The sequence below is a fragment of the Micromys minutus genome (genome assembly GCF_963924665.1).
Source record: "Micromys minutus genome assembly, chromosome: 13".
Lineage (NCBI taxonomy): Eukaryota > Metazoa > Chordata > Mammalia > Rodentia > Muridae > Micromys > Micromys minutus.
Window position 1 is genome coordinate 15,906,560 of NC_137982.1, and position 18,917 is coordinate 15,925,476.

An 18,917-nucleotide genomic window follows, 5' to 3' on the forward strand; every position below is an offset into this window, starting at 1 on the left:
ATCATGTGTTTTCCTCCTCTACATTCATATAGATTCCTCTGCTTCCTACATAGTGTATATTTGCCCTGATTATATAATCTGACTGTAAGGTAAATTCATATCTCAAATTAGGTTTAGCTCACAAAAGTAACTGTCTTTTGTTTAACAATCTCTAGCCCTTTAAAGGCTCAATGCTATAGACAGCCACTGCCAATGACATCTTCAGATGACATCATGACACTATACACTCAACTTTGCTATGACATTTCTCAAATGACTCCTGCAATACTATAGTACCAGCTACTTTCTGTGTAATGAACATTTACTGTTTGGGGATGAAGTAAAATATATCATATCAACACTTAACCATCTAAATTACAGTAGATGTTCTGCTTTGTTTAGGGTGTCAGCTCTTCCCACAGCTTATCTCTGGGCATGGTATCTAATGTAAAATTGTGTTTTAGCTTATAAGAGGTTCCTAATTTTTCAAGTCTTTTCTGATTTCACACATTCACCATTTATAGCACTGTTAAGGTCTTCCTGTTTCCATCTAATATACTGGCCTTTCTTTAAATTGTATTCACCTAAAATGTTGTGAACTTAATAAAAAACAGCATTTACACACACACACACACACACACACACACACACACACACACACACACACACATACAGGCAAGTGAAAGACCCTAACAAACTAAATTGAAAAAATCTAGGTAATACATTTTTCTTCTTCAATATGAAATGGAAATTGCTATTTTACTATTATTGTAGACACATATTTAATTAATGTTCAGAATTGATTTGAATCTACAACAGAGGTATATAGAAATCATGAAAACATAGTTATTTAAACTGACAAATGTAATTGTGGTTATATTTCCTTGAAAAAGAATAAAAGGAGAAAATATTGAGAACAGAATTTCTAAAGATAATAAACATACACTAAGCAGGAATAGCCTACTGACAAGGGCATTTTAGGTAATCAATACTGTCAAAACTTATGTCTTTATAGCCTCTCTCTCTCAATCTCTCTCTCTCTCTATCTCTTTCTCTCTCTCTCTCTCTCTCTCTCTCTCTCTCTCTCTCTCTCTCTCTCTCTCTTGCTGTATGTATGTATGTACATATGTATGTATTTGCATATAAATAATATGCCCAGACTTGAAACAGAAAAATTGTTTTAAATAAAATAGAGAAAACGTAGTGTGCCAACTTTCAGTGGTACATTATAGTAAGAAAATGTGCCACATGAGCAAATTACTCAAAGTGTATAAAAACATCTTTGTGTGGGTAGAATTAATTAGATTTTAGATATTTTTGATAAAAATGTAAATCATTTAAAAACCAGAAATCTAGACATGTTAGAGCTGGAAAATAGATAATTTTAGAATTTTGAAAGGGCTTTGGAGATGACTCATTGGATAGTGCTTGATAAACACTCAGTGCACAAGGACGTGAATTTAGATCTCCAAGCCCCACATAAAATGTTGGCAACAGAGAATAAACTTGTAATACCAGGACCAGGGAAATCAGTGGGAAGAGAAGGATCCCTGAAATTTCCTAATCAATCATTCTAACCAATCAGTGAAGTTCAGGTTCTTTGACAGGCTGAATCTCACCCAAACAATGTGTAGAGTCATAAAGTAATGAGGTCAATCTCTAGCCACCATATGCTCACAAAATGATGTACATATGTGTACCAAAATAATTAATTAAATAACCAAGTAATTTAAAAAGAAATATTCTATACAGTCATCTGAGATTATTGCAAATTAAAATAAATAAATATTATATATTAAAATATTAATACTATAAAATTGGACAAATGCAATATATATACAGATATACATGCACACACATGTATGATTACATATATGTAAATTTGATTGCCTAATTTATGGCTTTATATAGTTAAAGCCCTGATGTAAGTTATATTTACATATAGATTATTCTGATATTTTCTCTTAATTTAATGCCTAATTTTTACATGATCAGAAGTTGACAAGAAAGTTATTTAGACACTGACTTTAAATTTTAAAGACTTATTAGAAAAGATTGTTTAAATCATGGTGCAAGGACCAAAGCTTACAAGTTTCTCAAAGTAAATTATTTGCCATAGCATGAGAAATACTACAGTCAAGAAAAATGTATCATCTCATATATATTCTTCTATGAGATGAAGTCTGAATTTGTTTGGAAAGGTCTTATACTCTCAGTGATGGTCAGCTTAGATGTATAAACAAACATGCTCCTAAGCCCAGGCTGGTTTTCTCTCTCTCTCTCTCTCTCTCTCTCTATCTCTCTCTCTCTCTCTCTCTCTCTCTCTCTCTCTCTCTCTCTCTCTCTCTCTTTCTCTCTCTCTCTCCCTCTCCCCCTCTCCCTCTCCCTCCCTCCCTCCCACCCTCCATCTCCCCTCTCCCTCTCCATATCCTCCTGCTCTCCTCCCCCTCCCCCCTCTCTCAATGAAATGTACATAGCTTTTATGAAAATCAATTATCGGTCCTCTCACAACCTAGCAGCCTCAGGAGTCTTTATAAGCCATGGCTTTGAGGACAAAGCTGTTAAGAAAATGTGAAAATGTACTTTACCTGCACACTCTCTGCCTTTTATGTGTCTCTGAAATCCAGGCTTACAGCGACAGAAAACAGATGCTTTTGTTTGATTACAATATGCATCATCTCCACACGGATTCCCATTGTTCTCACAGGTGTGTTCAGTGGGAGCTAGGATTTAAATAGTAGAATCAAATCTAATAGGACTTTGTTTTTTTTAATTGGATATGATATTTTTAATTTGAAATATATTATTATGTGGACAATTCCCATTAAAGTTTTGGCTTTTTAAATATACATACTCTTCTTTTTTATGAAACTCACATGGTCTAAGAAGACTGGATTCATTATATCAAATACAGATGAGAACATCTGCTTACGGTGATATTGACAGCTTGTTGTCAAACTAAATTGCTTCCTAAAAATGAGCGATGTCAATAGTTTTCCAAGGCCATTTTCACAACAGCATTTATCCATCACGTATCTTATTCCAAGAGCCAGAACCATTCCTAGATTTGTTTTTTTTTTACAACTTCCATGCACATAAGTTTATCAGTGGCTAGAAGGCCAAATTCACAGCCTGATCTATTTTTGATCTGGGCACAGTAATAAAAAGTAACATCTGAGTGGAAAACAGGCTTATGATGCTGTTAGAACAAAGCAACCCTTCCCTTTAACCTCAGTACAGTAGTTTTAATTTCATTACATTACTTCCTATGAATGCAAATAAGCCAGAGGCATTCAATTATGGAGATGGTGTTGATCCTAAACTACATCATCTGATCAAATTCATGCTAAAGTCAACTGTTCTATCTCATAGTTCAAAAATTAGGTGATCCTCCAAAAATGTTTCTTTAGCAAAGGTCTGGCATATTTCCTCAGTGAAGAGTTGTCTCCACACAGGAGTAGAGCTATTCATGTTAGAGCATCCACCTTCCTGTAGTCCTTTAATTGAAACCACTCACTCTTCATGCAGCCTTGTTCATCGAAGCCATCACCACAGTCATCAAACCCATCACACTGGAACTCCATGGGGATGCAATTTCTGTTACTACAAGTAAACTCATCCTTCTTACAAGGCTCGGAATTTAATGACAATTTACCTAGGAATCATTGACAAAGTGGTTAATGAGTGTTTCATACCATAAAACTGGAAATACTGAGATCACAGTGTATTCACGGTTCTACTAAATGCAATTAAAATACAAAATTTTCTGTCTTATAAACAAGATTTATGAACTAAACCATCTAAATTTTTAGAGTTTTAGAAATTGGAAAAATGAAAACATTCCATATATTTAAGAGAACTCACTTTTTACAAGGTAATGTATGGATATTATTCCAAGTAGATTTTTAAATAATACTTTATTCTTTGAGAATTTCATACAGTATGTTTTGATCATGTTCATTCCCCTTTCCAGCTCCTCATGTATCTTTCCCACTCATTCATTGTCCCTTTCATGTTATTGCTCTGTCTTACTGGATGTACTTCATGCATATGGTAACTAGTGGGATTTCTATGCATGCTATCAAACCTCTAAAAGAACTAAGTACTGACAAAATTATTCATATAATGTTATACCAAAATACCTTTAAAAATCTGTAAATGTATCCCCCTTTTTATTTTTTAAATAAAGAGGTAAAGAAAGAAAAAAGAAAAAAAAGAGCTACTTTCACCTGTAATAAAGATAATACAAAACCAAATTGCCCAGTTTGTCTTGTACAACTACTCCTAAGCTTAGGTGCTACTGTGGGATATGGTTGATATACACAGTTTAATTTTACTGAAGAAAGCACACTTTCCCTCTTCCAGGAACTATCAACTGTGAATTGCCTCTTAGCTGGGAGTCAGACTTTCACTCTTTGAGGACCTGATGCTGGGATTTTGCCAGGCATGAGCTTTTTAGGGCTTAAGAATTCTGTAATTATTTCATATGTACATAAGGCTCCTTCTCTGAAAAACACTATTTCCTTGAAATCATCCACAACCTCCACCTTTTACAGTATTTCTGTTCCCTCTTTCACAGAGATCTCTAAGCCTTGAGTGGAAAATGTGACATATGCATTCCACTTCAAGTTGACCATTCCTTATTCTTTGAACATTGACTAGTGGTGGGTTTTTATAATAATTGGTATTTAAATAGAAACATTACTGGCAAGAATTGAGAAATGTATTGATTTGTGTGTCATTTTATTGCTATATGCATTTAATAATAATAAAATATGATATGACTTTTTTAAAAAGTAGGACTTTTTATCAGATACAGATTGCCTTAGATGAGGTTGAGTCCAATATGTTTCTAAACCATTTTTGTTGTATATGTACCTGTGGTATTAAAGCTTTTTCATATCAAAATATTGAGAAAAATTATATCTATACATAATTTATGTAGACCTTTTCCTTTCCATTTCTGTTTTTAACAAGGAACTCTTTTAAACCAAGTCATTTTTTGTTCTGTGAGATTAATAGTATTGTGCATAAAGTACCTTAGGGCAAGACTTTGCATAAACCATACAACTTTTTTAATGCAGATAAATAAATATTGTCTTCCCTTCAATATTACCATGAGAAGCTCTGGCACCTGGGAAAAAGCCTTCTTATACTCAAAAAGATTTTTTGCCATAATTAATTATAAGTAATAAATTTATACTCTTATCTTTTAAATTGCTACTAAATCAATATTTGCAATGGAACAGATTTACCACTGCAGTGTTCTTCATCAGAGTTGTCCCCACAGTCATTATTTCCATTGCATATCTTCTCACGTTGCAGGCAGATTCTATCATTTCTGCATCTGTAAGGCCTTGTTTGTGGGCACAGAAATTTGACTGAAAGTACAAAAACAGAAGAAAACAACCAACAATAAAATGAATCCTTCAGATATATTGACTTGTGAAGAATATACTTTCTTTTTATAAAGTAAATATGCCTTTTGCTTTTAATTAAAAATATAGAATCTTGGATTTTAGAAAAAATATAGAAGGCTGTGCTCACATTACTTATTACAGAAAAGTATATGGTTGAAGATAATAAATTGGGCAAGGGATAAATGTTTTTTTTGGTTCCTGTCTTAGATAAAATTTTACTGCTGTGAAGAGATACCATGACTCAAACAGCTCTTATAAAGGCTAACACTTAATTGGACTGGCTTACAATTTCAGTGGTTCAGTCTATTGTCATTATAACTGGAAGCTTGGCAACATGTAGGCAGACATGTTTACAGATGCTGAGCCAAAGTCAGCCAGAAAGAGACTATCTTAGGCAGGCAGACAGTAGGGGACACTTCACACTGGGTGGAATCTATACATAGGAACCTCAAAACAGGCATTGACAATGATGTACTTCCTCTAACAATATGCCTGAATATGTCTCCCCAAAAAAAGTATCATACAAAGGAATCCATGCCTAAGCATGTTAAAAAATTCATGGAATGGAAGTCACTTAGCCAACCAGATTTATTTCTTTCTTTATTTCTGTTTTTTTTTTTTTTTTTTTTTTTTTTTTTTTTTTTGATAAACAAGTTTTTATTTCAAGCTCGATGTGGTACCATTTATACAATACTGTGAACACACACTATGAATATATATAATTTTCACCTTTCCATACATATAGACAACAACCCTTACCCATGTGTGTCAGTATCCACTATTGTGACAAAACACTTGATACAACAGAAATGAATAAACATTTATTTTGACTCATGGATTTGGTCCATGGTTCTTTGGCCTTATCAGTGTAGGCCTGAGGCAAAATTGAACATCATAGAAAGAAACACTTGACAAAGAGTGCTTCCCTCATGATAGGAAATAAGACTTGGGTTGAGGACAAGAAATAGCCTTCACTGTCCTCATTTCCTGCAGCAGGCTGATGGGTTAACTGTCCAACTATAAAATAATCAATGGAGTAAACCTCTGAAGTCATCCACCTTATGATCCAATCATTCTTCAACAGTACCACCTGCTGAAGAACCTTTAAACTATCAGTGCTTTGGGATATTTCATACCCATATGTGATAACCATAACAACCTACCATAAGTGTCACAACGTTCCACTGATGACATTGAAGTCTATGGACTTCCTTGATTCAGGGGCTAACACTACCTATCTGGAGACCATGGTTACCCTGAGGCTGGAGCTGCTGTGTGGCCAGCCCTTTACAAAGTAGTCATTTTCCTAGTGCCCTTCCTTTTGGCTAAATATACAGTAGTTCTGAGTCAGGTCCTGATTCTTGTTAAGATAATTTTGGGGACATTTTGAATTACCCTGAGGTGGTTGCCACAAGGTACTGGCTTTTATCTATTCTTTCTCTCTTCTGACCAGGGTCTAGTCCTATCTTAACTTTTTATGTCTTCCCTTAGCTGTCTGGATCTAACCTGTCTCTTAAACATATAATTTATACCCATTACAAAATATTATTCTTAATCTTACTCATAAAAGCTTCTTTTTCTAATACATAATAGTGGATATAGGCCCATATCTTCATGAACTATAAAACAAATATGTGATGGGTAAGTGCTCACACTTAAACAAATGCATCCCTTCTAAAGCTCATGCAACATTAATGAAAAGGCAGGAAAGAAAAAAGTCAGAGCCAGAATATATGAGCAAAGGCTGTAAAATGCCACCTTCTTGACCATTATAATCATGGCCTCACAGTAGTGTTAGATGCCTTCACTGGCTCTGTGTAAAATTTAGTTTGTCAGTTGTCAAGCATATATAGAGGATGGGATTGGGGTTTTTCACCATTTATAAGTAAATTACTTTCCACTGACATATTCATAGAGAGATAGTCCATGCCTTTAGTTAAGTTGTCACTCATTGCTTCCCTGGACTCCAATAGACAGTTCCTATTCATTGATCACACTTATTGTGCTGGTAAAACTAAATAGATTATAAATTAAACCAAATGTCACAAAGCTGGAAAAGAGACTGGAAGAAAAGGTAGAGGGTTGGTAAGAATTATGTGAAATAATGGACGGGAGTGAGCTTCTGACTCTTTGTGGATGATTGCTTAAATCATTACAGTTCTACTTGCATCTACACATGATTGAACAGCTAATTTAAGATCTTTAATCACTCAGCAATGCTTTGCCATATTTGTAAAATAAACATTACTAAAGCTTAAACCATACAATTAACATCATACATTACTAGTTGGAGTCTTTATTACTAGAATCTCAGCAATGAATAAGTCATCCACACAAAATATAAGCAGTAAAGTACAGGAGTTAAGAGACATGAGCCTAATGGACCTAACAGATATCTACAGAATATTTTAATAAAGAAAAAAAGAGTCTATTTTCTTCATAGTGCCTAATAAAAATTCCTCCATCTTGATCAAATACTCAATCACAAAATCCAGTCTCAACAGCTTTAAGGAAACTGGAATAAAATAAATTTTACATCCTATCAAACCACAACAGATTAAAACTAACTTCAACAACAACAGAACCATCAGAAAACCTCAAACTCGTGGAAACTGAATAACTCTTTACTGAATAACTTCTAAAATTATTATGTATAAATTATGTATAAAGAAATTCCTAAAATTCAAATGAAAGTATCATTTACTCAAACTTGTTTTTCACATTGAAACCTGTGGAAAGGGAAAGTTCAAATTAAGTTTATACATAAAAAAATGTAGAGCACCCCTACTAACAATGTAAAGCAAACCATTAGTCTCTAGAACAAAAATAAGCAAGCATACTTGAAGTAGTAGGGAGGAAAGAATCAAAGGAAGGGCTGAAATCCATGAAATAAAAACAATGAAAACAATAACAAAAACCAGTAAAATGAAGTTTATTCGTTTAGAAAGTCAACAACATAGACAGTTATCACTAGTAAATGGAACATTTAAATTAATAAAATCAGAAATGAAAAGGCAAATATAATAATAGACATAAAGAAAATCCAATGATTAATTATAATTCAAAACCTTGTATTGAACAAAATTTAAAAGAATCTAAAAGAATTGGACAATTTTCTTGATAGATATCCTTTCCACCTGAAGACACAGTTATTCCACTTCTGGGCACATACCCCAGAGAAGCTCCAACATACAACAAAGACACATGCACCACAATGTTCATAGCAGCCCTATTTATAATAGCCAGAATCTGGAAAGAACCCAGATGTCTTTCAGTAGATGAATGGATAAAAAATTCTAGTATATTTACACAATGGAGTAATACTCAGCTATGAGAAACAATGACTTAATGAACTTCTTAAGAAAATGGATGCATCTAGAGAATATCATCCTGAGTGAGGTAACCCAGTCACAAAAGAACAGACATAATATGCAGTCACTGATAATGGGATACTAACCCCAGAAACCTCTGAACACCCCAGAAACAACTCACAGACTACATGAAGTTCAAGAAAAGAAAAGAAAAGAAAAGAAAAAAAAAGAAAAGAAAAGAAAAGAAAAAAAAACATTATGCTTAATTCTTACACACCAAGAAAACTTTGACTAATTCCAGGCTACATCCTGTTTTACATGTACTTTATGCTCATTGTAATGAGTAAGATCTTAATGCACACTATCAAACCTTAAAAAAAAAACAAAAATGTATTTGTATACTTTTATGCAAAAATGTTTAAAATTTGTACATTTATCTTTGTTTTTAAAAATAAAATGGTTAAAAAAAATCACAGCTTGTAGATAGGGGAGAGAGAGCAGGACAAAGTGGGGAACTTGATCAGGTATTGGGGAGAAAACAGTTCTGAAGCCCTGAGGGTCAGTTGGAAGTATGGAAACAGGCAAACACAGGGTGTAGGAGGTAAGAGGCCCTTCTAGAATGTACTGGAGACCTCAGGGTGACAGACTCTCAGAAATCAAAGGAACCTTTAATGAAGTGATCTACTGTGGGGTGGGTGAACTTGTAGAGTCATCCTCCATTGGAGAGATAGGACATTAAGCAGGACATTAAGTGGGGGGATGGGGTTACCATCACAGTCAAAAGCTCTGACCCAGAATTTTTCTTGTCTAAAAGAACTACAGGGACAAAACTGGAGAAGAGCCTTAGAGCAAGAAGATGCAGTGACACGCCCATATTGGATACAACTTAAAGGGAGACCCCAAGGCCAGACTGATGCTGTGCGGTGATTGCCGACAGGAGCCAATCATGGCTGCCCTCTGCAAGGCCCGACAAGCAGCTGGAAGAGTCATATGCAAATACTATCACCCAACTGATGGACTAAAGCTGGAGACCTCTGTGGTTGAAATTTGGATAAGCTGAGAAGGAGGGCAGCCCCATGGGAAGAGCAGCAGTCTCAAATGGACCAGACCCCTGAGACTCTCTCAGATATTGAGCCATCAATCAAACAGCACACTCCAGCAGAGGATTGCCTGGTCTGGCCTACCAGAGAGAAGAAGCACCAAACCATGTAGAGATGTGAGACCCCCGGGACTGGAGAAGTCTTGTGGGGTGTGTGTGTAGGGTGTAGGGACATGCTCATGGAGAAGGGGTGGGTGTGAGCCTATATGAGATGGGGAACAGTCGGAGGGTGGACCAGAATGGGGATGAAGAATGGACTTTAAAGAATTAAAGAAGAATAATAATAATTTTATAAAAGCTAGTAACAGCTCATGTTAGTGATGATGTGAAACAAGGGAAACACTCTTCCATTGATGGAGGAAAAGCAAACTTCTACAACCACTTTGGTAATCAATTTGCCAGTTTCTCAGAAAATTTGGAATAGATCTAACTCAAGACCCATAATTGGGATCCCTCATGTAGCTTTAATAGAAGAAGATATACCCATTCCTACTGCAACTTGACATGCCAAGGTTGGTTTATAACAATGGGAGGCTGCCCTTTGTCTGAAGAGAAAGTAAAGAGGAGTGAATAGGGCAGGAAGGGGACTTTGGGGGAGAGTACTAGGAGGTAAAAAGAAAAGAAAGACTCTTGTGCTCAGGATCTAAACAAATTAATTTATTAATTAGAAAATATAAGAAATTAGTTATGTTGATAATTTCAATTTTTACTATTATTTTTTTCATTTCACATACCCTAAAACATTAGTAATGATTATGCTGTGTTTAGTTTGTTTGTTTCTTAAATTCTCAATGCTGAATGTACAATGTGATTTTGTGTATATTGTACATTGATTTATGAAGTGAGTTTTTACTCAAGTATGTCACTTAAATATTCATATTATTCCCATTTACTTAATTGTTAAGTTTCCTTATATTAAAACACACATTAGAATTAAGGAAAAATACTTAAATGTATTTCACTCAGTTCAAAATCAATCTGCTGTATATAAATCTATTTAAACAGTGCATTTATCTTCTGAATAGTTATGACATGACAGGCTCAGATGTTAATATGTTGTTTACAGAGTCATGAAGTTTTTAGAAAGTGATCTCTTTATTACCCAGACAGAAGCTCTGTCTGATGATATACTACATGTACCTGACCACAGGAATATGGAATGTGTATATCATCTTAGTACTTCTATGGTACCCGTTAGAGAGTTAGAACATAAGATCTCATTAAGAACCATGTGAGAGACCATACCACACATTTCAGGGGCTTCATCAGAGTTGTCACCACAGTCATCTTCTCCATCACAGACCCAGAAGTGGAGCTTGCAAAGGGAGTTATTGCACAGGAACTCATCAGCTCTGCATATACTTCCTCCTTCATTTTTAAAGAAAAGGGCGATTAAGAAAACTAGTAATGCCAAAAGTAAGGGACCAGCATCCTCTATTTTTCTATTATTTCTACTTAATTTTGTTATGTTTATTTCAGCATAATCATAAAAATACAGTTTCCAAACATTTACCTTTAACAAAAACCTTGTTCCACTTATACAAATCAAAACATATTTATATTATTGCCAAACAGATTTTAGAGAATACTAAAAAAATATTTTGTTTATAAATATAAGGAACCTTCAATTTAACACATTTTGGTTAGAATTTACAAGTTTGCATATTTTAAGATATTAATTTATATTATCCAATTCTGTCAGGCAACCAAAACCAATCACAATAAACTGTATTTTGGAGTGTATTTGGAACAGATCCGATCAACACTTGAGGGGATGTATATCATTCCTGACTCTGGGCTTCTTTTTTGTAAAATGTTAAAAGAATAGCTTCTGGGATGAATAATGTCCTCTGTCCTCTGTGTAGGTTAACTCCAATTAAAATCTCTTTCTCTCTCTCTCTCTCTTTCTCTCTCTCTCTCTCTCGCACACACATATGATTTTATTTCATATATACATATTTATATTATTTATAAAATGTTTATTCTTTTTAATTCCATATGATTTTTAAAAGATCATTAAAACCATATAAAATTTTTATAAAATTCTTTATGGTTTTTTAAAACATTATTATTTGTGCTGAAGAAAGCATATTCTTTAGTCATAGGAAATGGAGAAACCAAGTTGTTGTTAACTATGAACCTTTGCCTTCACTGGCTAATTTTAATAGTACCAGAAGTTGCAATGGAGATGGCTGTAGGAGAATATGCATGTATTCACCACTCTTTAAATTCTGTAAATTACAGTAATGACTAGCATAGCAAAATATGCCCATGGACATAAAAGAGGTATATATTCTATGGGTGTAACCATTGTTCTCTTATTGAATTTATTGTCCACGTTATAGAAGGAAGTATAGTACTAAAGGTTTGGCCAATAATTCATGGCTAAGCAACTCTAATTTTCTAAGGGAGAACCTCTACTACTTTTGCCACACTGACATAGTATTGGTTGTTTTATAAATTCATATCACTTTTTCTACATTTGTAGATCAGTCCAATTTTCAGAATTCACAGAGGAGTTACTTTGTGCAATGGAGGGAAGAAACAGTTAAATCGTAGGTAAGTGACTCTGGAGCTCTTAACAATAATGGGGCATGTATAGGATACCCTCTTGTACCAAGGCTTAGGCACCATTTTAAATGAGAGGATAAGAATATTGTACAAGTCCAAAGTCAGTAAAAAGCAGGGTCAAAGCTTGGTGGTCATGGGGCTTGACTTTAATCCTAGCACTCAGATGACAGAAACAGGCAGATTTTTGTGAATTTAAGACCAGTTTGGTCTACAGAATGAATTCCATGACAGCCAAAGGTACATAGAGAATCCCAGTCTCAAAAACCTTAAGCAAAAAAAAAAAAAAAAAAAAAAAAAAAAAAAAAAAAAAAACCTCCACCCCCATCAAAAGAAAAGACAAAAGAAAAAAAATCAACCAATTAAAAAAACAGGGTTACAGAGTGTCTTCTGTACATGACAAACTCATGGAATCAGCGATTGTGTTTATCTGTTCGAAACCTGAAAGAGATTAACCAAATAAATATTTGTGCATGGATGTCAGAAGACCTCATAATCCCTACAAATCTAGCTGAGAATTTACAGTTAGTGGATTCTACAGTAATAGATTAAGTTTTGTTTTGTTTTGTTGTTTTTGCAACATGAGGATTCTGGTAGGTCAACTGTGTTCCAGTTGATGGCCCCACATCCTTGAGTATATTAGCAGCACAAATTGAGTTCAGTGAGCTATAGAGAAGAACAAGTAGAGAGGAAATGAGAGAAGAAAGAGAAGGACGAAGAAGGATGGAGACAAAGGAAGATGATGGTAATTATGATGACCTGCAGTAAAGAAGAAGAGGGAGGAGAGGAAAGTGAGGTTTACCTTTATGGAATTCATACTATCAGGCATTACAGGAAATATAAAAGTTCTAGTATATAAAATTGATGTGTCAATATCACATGCACAGAACCAACTGAACTGACGTATTTGGGTTCTATGTATGGACAGATACGAAGTGCAACGTAGACTTCAAGGGTCATTGGGATTATAGTTTCCTTTACTTCTCTCAACAACCTCTTAAATTCACAAAGATTTAATATTAATAATATATAACACCAACAAAACAAAGTAACTCATAAACTTCTATTCTCAAGTACTATCCAATAATAAAGCACAAAGATATAAATTCATAATTAAAATAAACAAATGTGGTTCTTTTTCTATTAGAAAATGGTCATGATTGTTGTGACTTAGAAACAACTCATGGCAAGGGAAGGAATTGTCAGATTTCACATAATTGACTTTTTAAAAAACAACATAATATGATCAATTGGATACATGCTTAGAGGAAGAAAGAAGCAGATCTAATTACTGTTCAGAAATTTGAGCAACAGTTAAACCAGGAGCTAAAAATTTTAACAAAATTTCAAAAGTCAAATGGGTTCCTCTCATAGTGCCACCAGTGATAATCATAGAAGTAAAAGACACACAATTGCAAGTTTTTAATTATTCTGATACTTGACTGGTTGACATTCACTGTGTCAGGCTTCAAAGTTCTACACAGATTACTTAAATGTTCCTTTGAATGTTTTAAATGTCTGCTAAGCTCTAAAGTGCTAGAATCTAAGAGCAATCTCAATTACCAAACCCAATTTAACCTAACATATAACCATATGAATTGTTTTCTCTGAAAACAAAACAAAACAAAGCATGTATGGCATTTAATGGAAAGATAGTGAATACTTTATTAATATGTTGGTATTAATTTATTTAATATTTTCAGCACTTTAAAAACTGATATTAAAGGAATTGAGTGTGGGGCCATCCCAGCTTATAATGCTACCTAGATACACAGAATTTTTAAATATAGAAGAGGACGAGGAAGGAAGAAAGAGAAGGAGGAGGAAGGAAGAGAGGTAGTGAATGAGATAGAAAAGAGAGAGAGAGGAGAGAGATAGATACATAATGTCAGATTATTCATTACCTTTTTCCAAAATCAAAATCAATGGATAGTGCTGCAGAGTCAAAATTTTCAGATAAGAATTATTTAAATTACTAATTTCATGGCACACAGTATTTTGCAGCAAATTAAATAGAAAGATGGTTATGAACTCTTGGCATACTTTAATTATCTTATAAAATTTTGTTTTTAGTATAGCAGTGTTGTAAAAAGAAAAAAGTGATCTCTCTAAGCTATTGAGTTAGATACCATTTTATTTATATATTCCCAGAAGAGTGTTGGACATCCACTGTTTATTTTCATCAAGAATATAAATATACTATTTGCTTATAATTGTAGCAATAAGCTAAAGAATTTTGTAAGAACCTGATAATGACCAGATTGTGTTACAAAGATTACATATTTTCATACATTTAAGTCATTTTTCCACAGATGCCATAACAAGTAAAACCAAGAATGAATGTTCAAACCACAACAGGATTCAGGTGACCAGGTCACAACCCTTTGAGAGTTATTAATTTCTGTACCCACAACACCAGTGTTACTGACGTGCACACACTTGCCCTCGTAGGAATATCAGGAATCAGAACTGAGACACTTTGCTCTTACCCTTCTACTTTGTGCCATGATACATCACAAACACACACACACACACACACACACACACACACACACACACACACACACACAAACAAACACACAAAGACATGCAGCTATCATGACATCTAGGCCACCATTTGCTAGTACAGGTGTCCAAATTCAATGTGATAGGTGAAATGTAACTTTAATATAAAGGAGGCTTAATTTGGCTTTCTATTTTCTCATATTTTCCAATACAAAAGTTACTTCCCGAGTATTAAAATAAATACTAAGTTTGTAAGCATGTCTCTCCTGGAGGAATATAATTGCAAGTATTAAAATTTCATTTAAACATAATTGCTTAGGCTCAAAGAACCTTTACAAAGTTGAACCTGTGAATAAACAGGGTACGTGTAGCTTTGTCAAATGAATGATCAAGTGAACATATCCACCTCTTTCAGTCTATGAAGCATTAAGTTCAATTCATCTCAATATGAAAGATGCTTGAAATTTTTCGTTTTCTCAGGATGTCATACAATGAAGCATTATCATATTGGGTGTGAAGTTGCCATGAACAAGGCACCTGGAAAATGATTTTGAAGGATGACTAGTTGGCAGAAGCACCAGGCCCCCAGCTGCACTAGCACAGGGTGTTAAATAGAGCATGAAAGAAATTAGCTTAGCAACTAAGCTATAGTTACAGAACCTTTTATATGAGAGTGAGGATGGGTTGGTGCTACCATGTGGTCCAGGACGTTCCTGTTCCTGGAAAGATAACTACAAAATGAGAGTGTGAGGTCTACTCAAGATAGACAGCTATGTCAGATCATTGTACTTTTCCTGTTCTCCATACTGTCCTGAGGTGGACTGAAATGTTTCCTAGGATAAGACCTTGTCAGGTGTGAGATGGAGATATTATCTAATCATAAACACTTGATCTTAAAAAACAGAAGTATTTAAGCTATGGAAATTTGTGGGTATTTTTATATGTTTGGGAACCTCTAGCAGTATCATCCCTTTTGATCATGTTCCAGATACTAAAATGTAAAGTCCATTGATAGAAAGCTATGATCAAGATATAAAATATTGCATTTAAACAAAAATAACAAAACAATAATATAAATGTCTTGTAACCTGTGATCATTTTAAATTTCCACATGCATATTTATTATAATATACATTAACATACTAACATCTGGATGTTTTTAATGCCATGATGCATATCCAAAATATTACTGTATCACAATGGTCTTCACACCATTGCAAAATACTGTATTCTAAAATTAAAAGCCATTTTCCCTCATGGGAAAAATACAAGGCAACTCATCTCGTCAACAATACAAATTGTTAGCCCTACCTACAAGTTTAATTTCACACATATAACAACTCTGTTCAATCCAGTAAACCATTAGTTATCTCAGTATGAAAGCCACATAGAAGAGAAGTCCTTGAAGAGCACTGACAATACCTGTGCAGTTGGACTGCTAGCAACATTGTCATCTACAGAGTCTGTGTGCTTTCTTTTTTACATTTTTTATTATTTTATTATTATGTACTTACATTTCTTTTTTAATCAATTGAACAATTTCATTAAAAAAAACAAAGATAAATGTATAGATTTTAAGCATTTTTGCATAAAAGTATATGAATACATTTTTGTTAGTACTTGATTTATTGAAAGATTTGATAGTATCGTAAAACAAGATGTAACCTGGAAATAGTTAAAGTTTTCTTTGTGTGTAAAGATTAAGCATAATCGTTTTTCTTTTCTTTTCTTTTCTTTTTGGTGTTGTTGTTTTTGTTGTTTTGGCCTATTTTTTTCTTGAACTTCATATAGTCCTTGAGTTGTTTCTGGGATGTTCAGAGCTTTCTCTGGTTAGTACCCAATTACAGAGGTTGTGTCTTGTGTCTGTAGACCTGTCATGTCTCTCTATAGACTCTATCCTGTCTCTAGACAGTCTGTGGCCTCATCAAGGGCCAATCCTTTTGAAAAGGCTGAAACCACTATATCTTACACTCTACCACAGACCTAATGATTATCTAGCCTGGAAACATTCTTCCATCTGGTACTCTTTGTATCAAAAATTTGTGCTTTTTTTATTTACAGCAAGACATTGTGGAATAGTACTAGAAAGTGCTAAGCTTAAACTAATTATTCCTAAATCATATCATTTGCATGTTATATAGATAGTATTTACTCATACACACACACACACACACACACACACACACACACACACACACACACACAGTACCTTACCTCTGCCACAGTTCTCTTCATCACTGCCATCCACACAATCATAAATTCCATCGCACAGCCATCGGATTGGAATACAGTACGCTTTATTTTTGCAATGAAATTGATCTTCCTTACACTCAGTCACACAGTCCATCTGTTAGAAGACAATGGCACACGTGAATTTTCATTAACGATGATAGAACTACAGGTAGTGTAGCCAGGAAATTCACAATAGTGGATCTTTGCTATAAAGGAAGATTTCATTTTATTTTTCCTAATGAATACAAATTCTACAAATAACCATGTGCTTTAGGACACAGAAGGTCTCTGTAAGAAACATCAGGGTACTTCTATTTGCTGCAGAAATTATATTCATGTATAGGATATGCATTTAGAGACAATGGTACTAGTAAAATTTCTGCTTATTTTTATTGCATTTCCATTATGGAATTCAAAGGTTTTAATCAAATGATAGATTTTTACCTCATCTGAACCATCAGCACAGTCAGGTTCTCCATTACATTTCAGGGATGCTGACAGACATCCTCCATTGGCACACATATATTCGCTTGATGAGCACACAGGAAAGGCTAAACAATGATAAAACTAAAGTTTAGATATTATAATAAAAATAACTGGCTTAGAGGTAAAATACATAAATGAATATAAGAAGATGAACTTATGAACAAATTAATAATAGCTACTGATGGAATGTGAAGTAAGGATTTAATACAATAAACTAAACAATATGCATTGAGATCTTATTCCACAGACCCTGAACAGTTAAGTGGGTTTTTCTCAATTTTAAATTATTTGAAAATATCCATTTTCAAAGCTGCAAAATTATTAAGTAGACTTAAGTAAGTTTGTTTCATTTATATGTGATATACATATATATATAATTGTTTTTCCTTAAGCAGAATTTTTAAGTGTATAAATTATTGCCATCATCTAGTTTTAAGTAATTATCATATAATCTATAAAAGCTACATTTTGAGTATCGATTATGGTTTTAAGACTCGTAATGATATTTCTAGAATTTGACCTTATATTTGGTAATGATATGCCCTAATTTAGTTATACAATGACTATGAGGTTTTATTTAAATTTTAGGCAAAGGTATAATAGGTATAAAATGCTACCTTGAATTTCAATTATTTTAAACAATGGTTTTTTCCAGCGAATATGATGAATACATTGAATAAGAATAAATCTGGTATCAGAAAAAAATATGTGATGTATTATGAATATGGGTTATGGCCGGAATAAGCTTCTTCTTAAGGTCTTGTTGATCTTGTCACCCTAGTCTAAGCTTGTGTATTTATACATAGATGACAGTGTGATCTTTTAAGTTTTTCCTATTAGAAAATGTAACTGATACACCTAGATAGGCATTGCCTATTTAGTGAATACATTGTAGAACCATGTTTAAGAAATAGAAATATATAGAGTACATTATTTTTCTCTACTCTAGAATTTTTCCTAGTTTTCATTTGACTTGTACATTTCAGATGGCCCAACTACATGTGGCTGCCTTTGCAGAACCTCACATTTTATGACAATAACTTGATCATACAGTCAAAACAAACTGTATTTTGTTATAAGAAAAAAATTTTCAAAGAGGTGTGGTTAAGTATAGGAACCAGAAGTCACATAGGGGTGCCTGACATTTGGATTCCTTACATGAAGAGTGATTTTGTTCAGCAAAATGACTTTGAAACATAAGAAGAAAAACCAAAGATTTTATCTACAGATACTCTATTATTTCTAAGTGCGTGTACAATGTATGCCTGTGTAACAGTTTTCTGTATATGATTGCCGTGGTTTAAATTCCATCAACAT

At 33.9% G+C, this 18,917-nt stretch overlaps 1 protein-coding gene across 1 annotated transcript in view; it reads right to left on the reverse strand.

Annotated features, from left to right (window-relative positions):
• The window catches only part of LRP1B (LDL receptor related protein 1B), a gene marked incomplete at both ends in the record, with an annotated part of 1,929,155 nt that overhangs the window by 106,115 nt on the left and 1,804,123 nt on the right, over positions 1 to 18,917 (reverse strand). The window contains 6 exons of the mRNA XM_080928219.1: positions 2,568 to 2,702; positions 3,497 to 3,634; positions 5,235 to 5,360; positions 11,055 to 11,177; positions 17,097 to 17,229; positions 17,559 to 17,665. Coding sequence (XP_080784345.1) covers positions 2,568 to 2,702; positions 3,497 to 3,634; positions 5,235 to 5,360; positions 11,055 to 11,177; positions 17,097 to 17,229; positions 17,559 to 17,665 — 762 coding nt within the window. The remainder of the gene's footprint in view (positions 1 to 2,567; positions 2,703 to 3,496; positions 3,635 to 5,234; positions 5,361 to 11,054; positions 11,178 to 17,096; positions 17,230 to 17,558; positions 17,666 to 18,917) is intronic.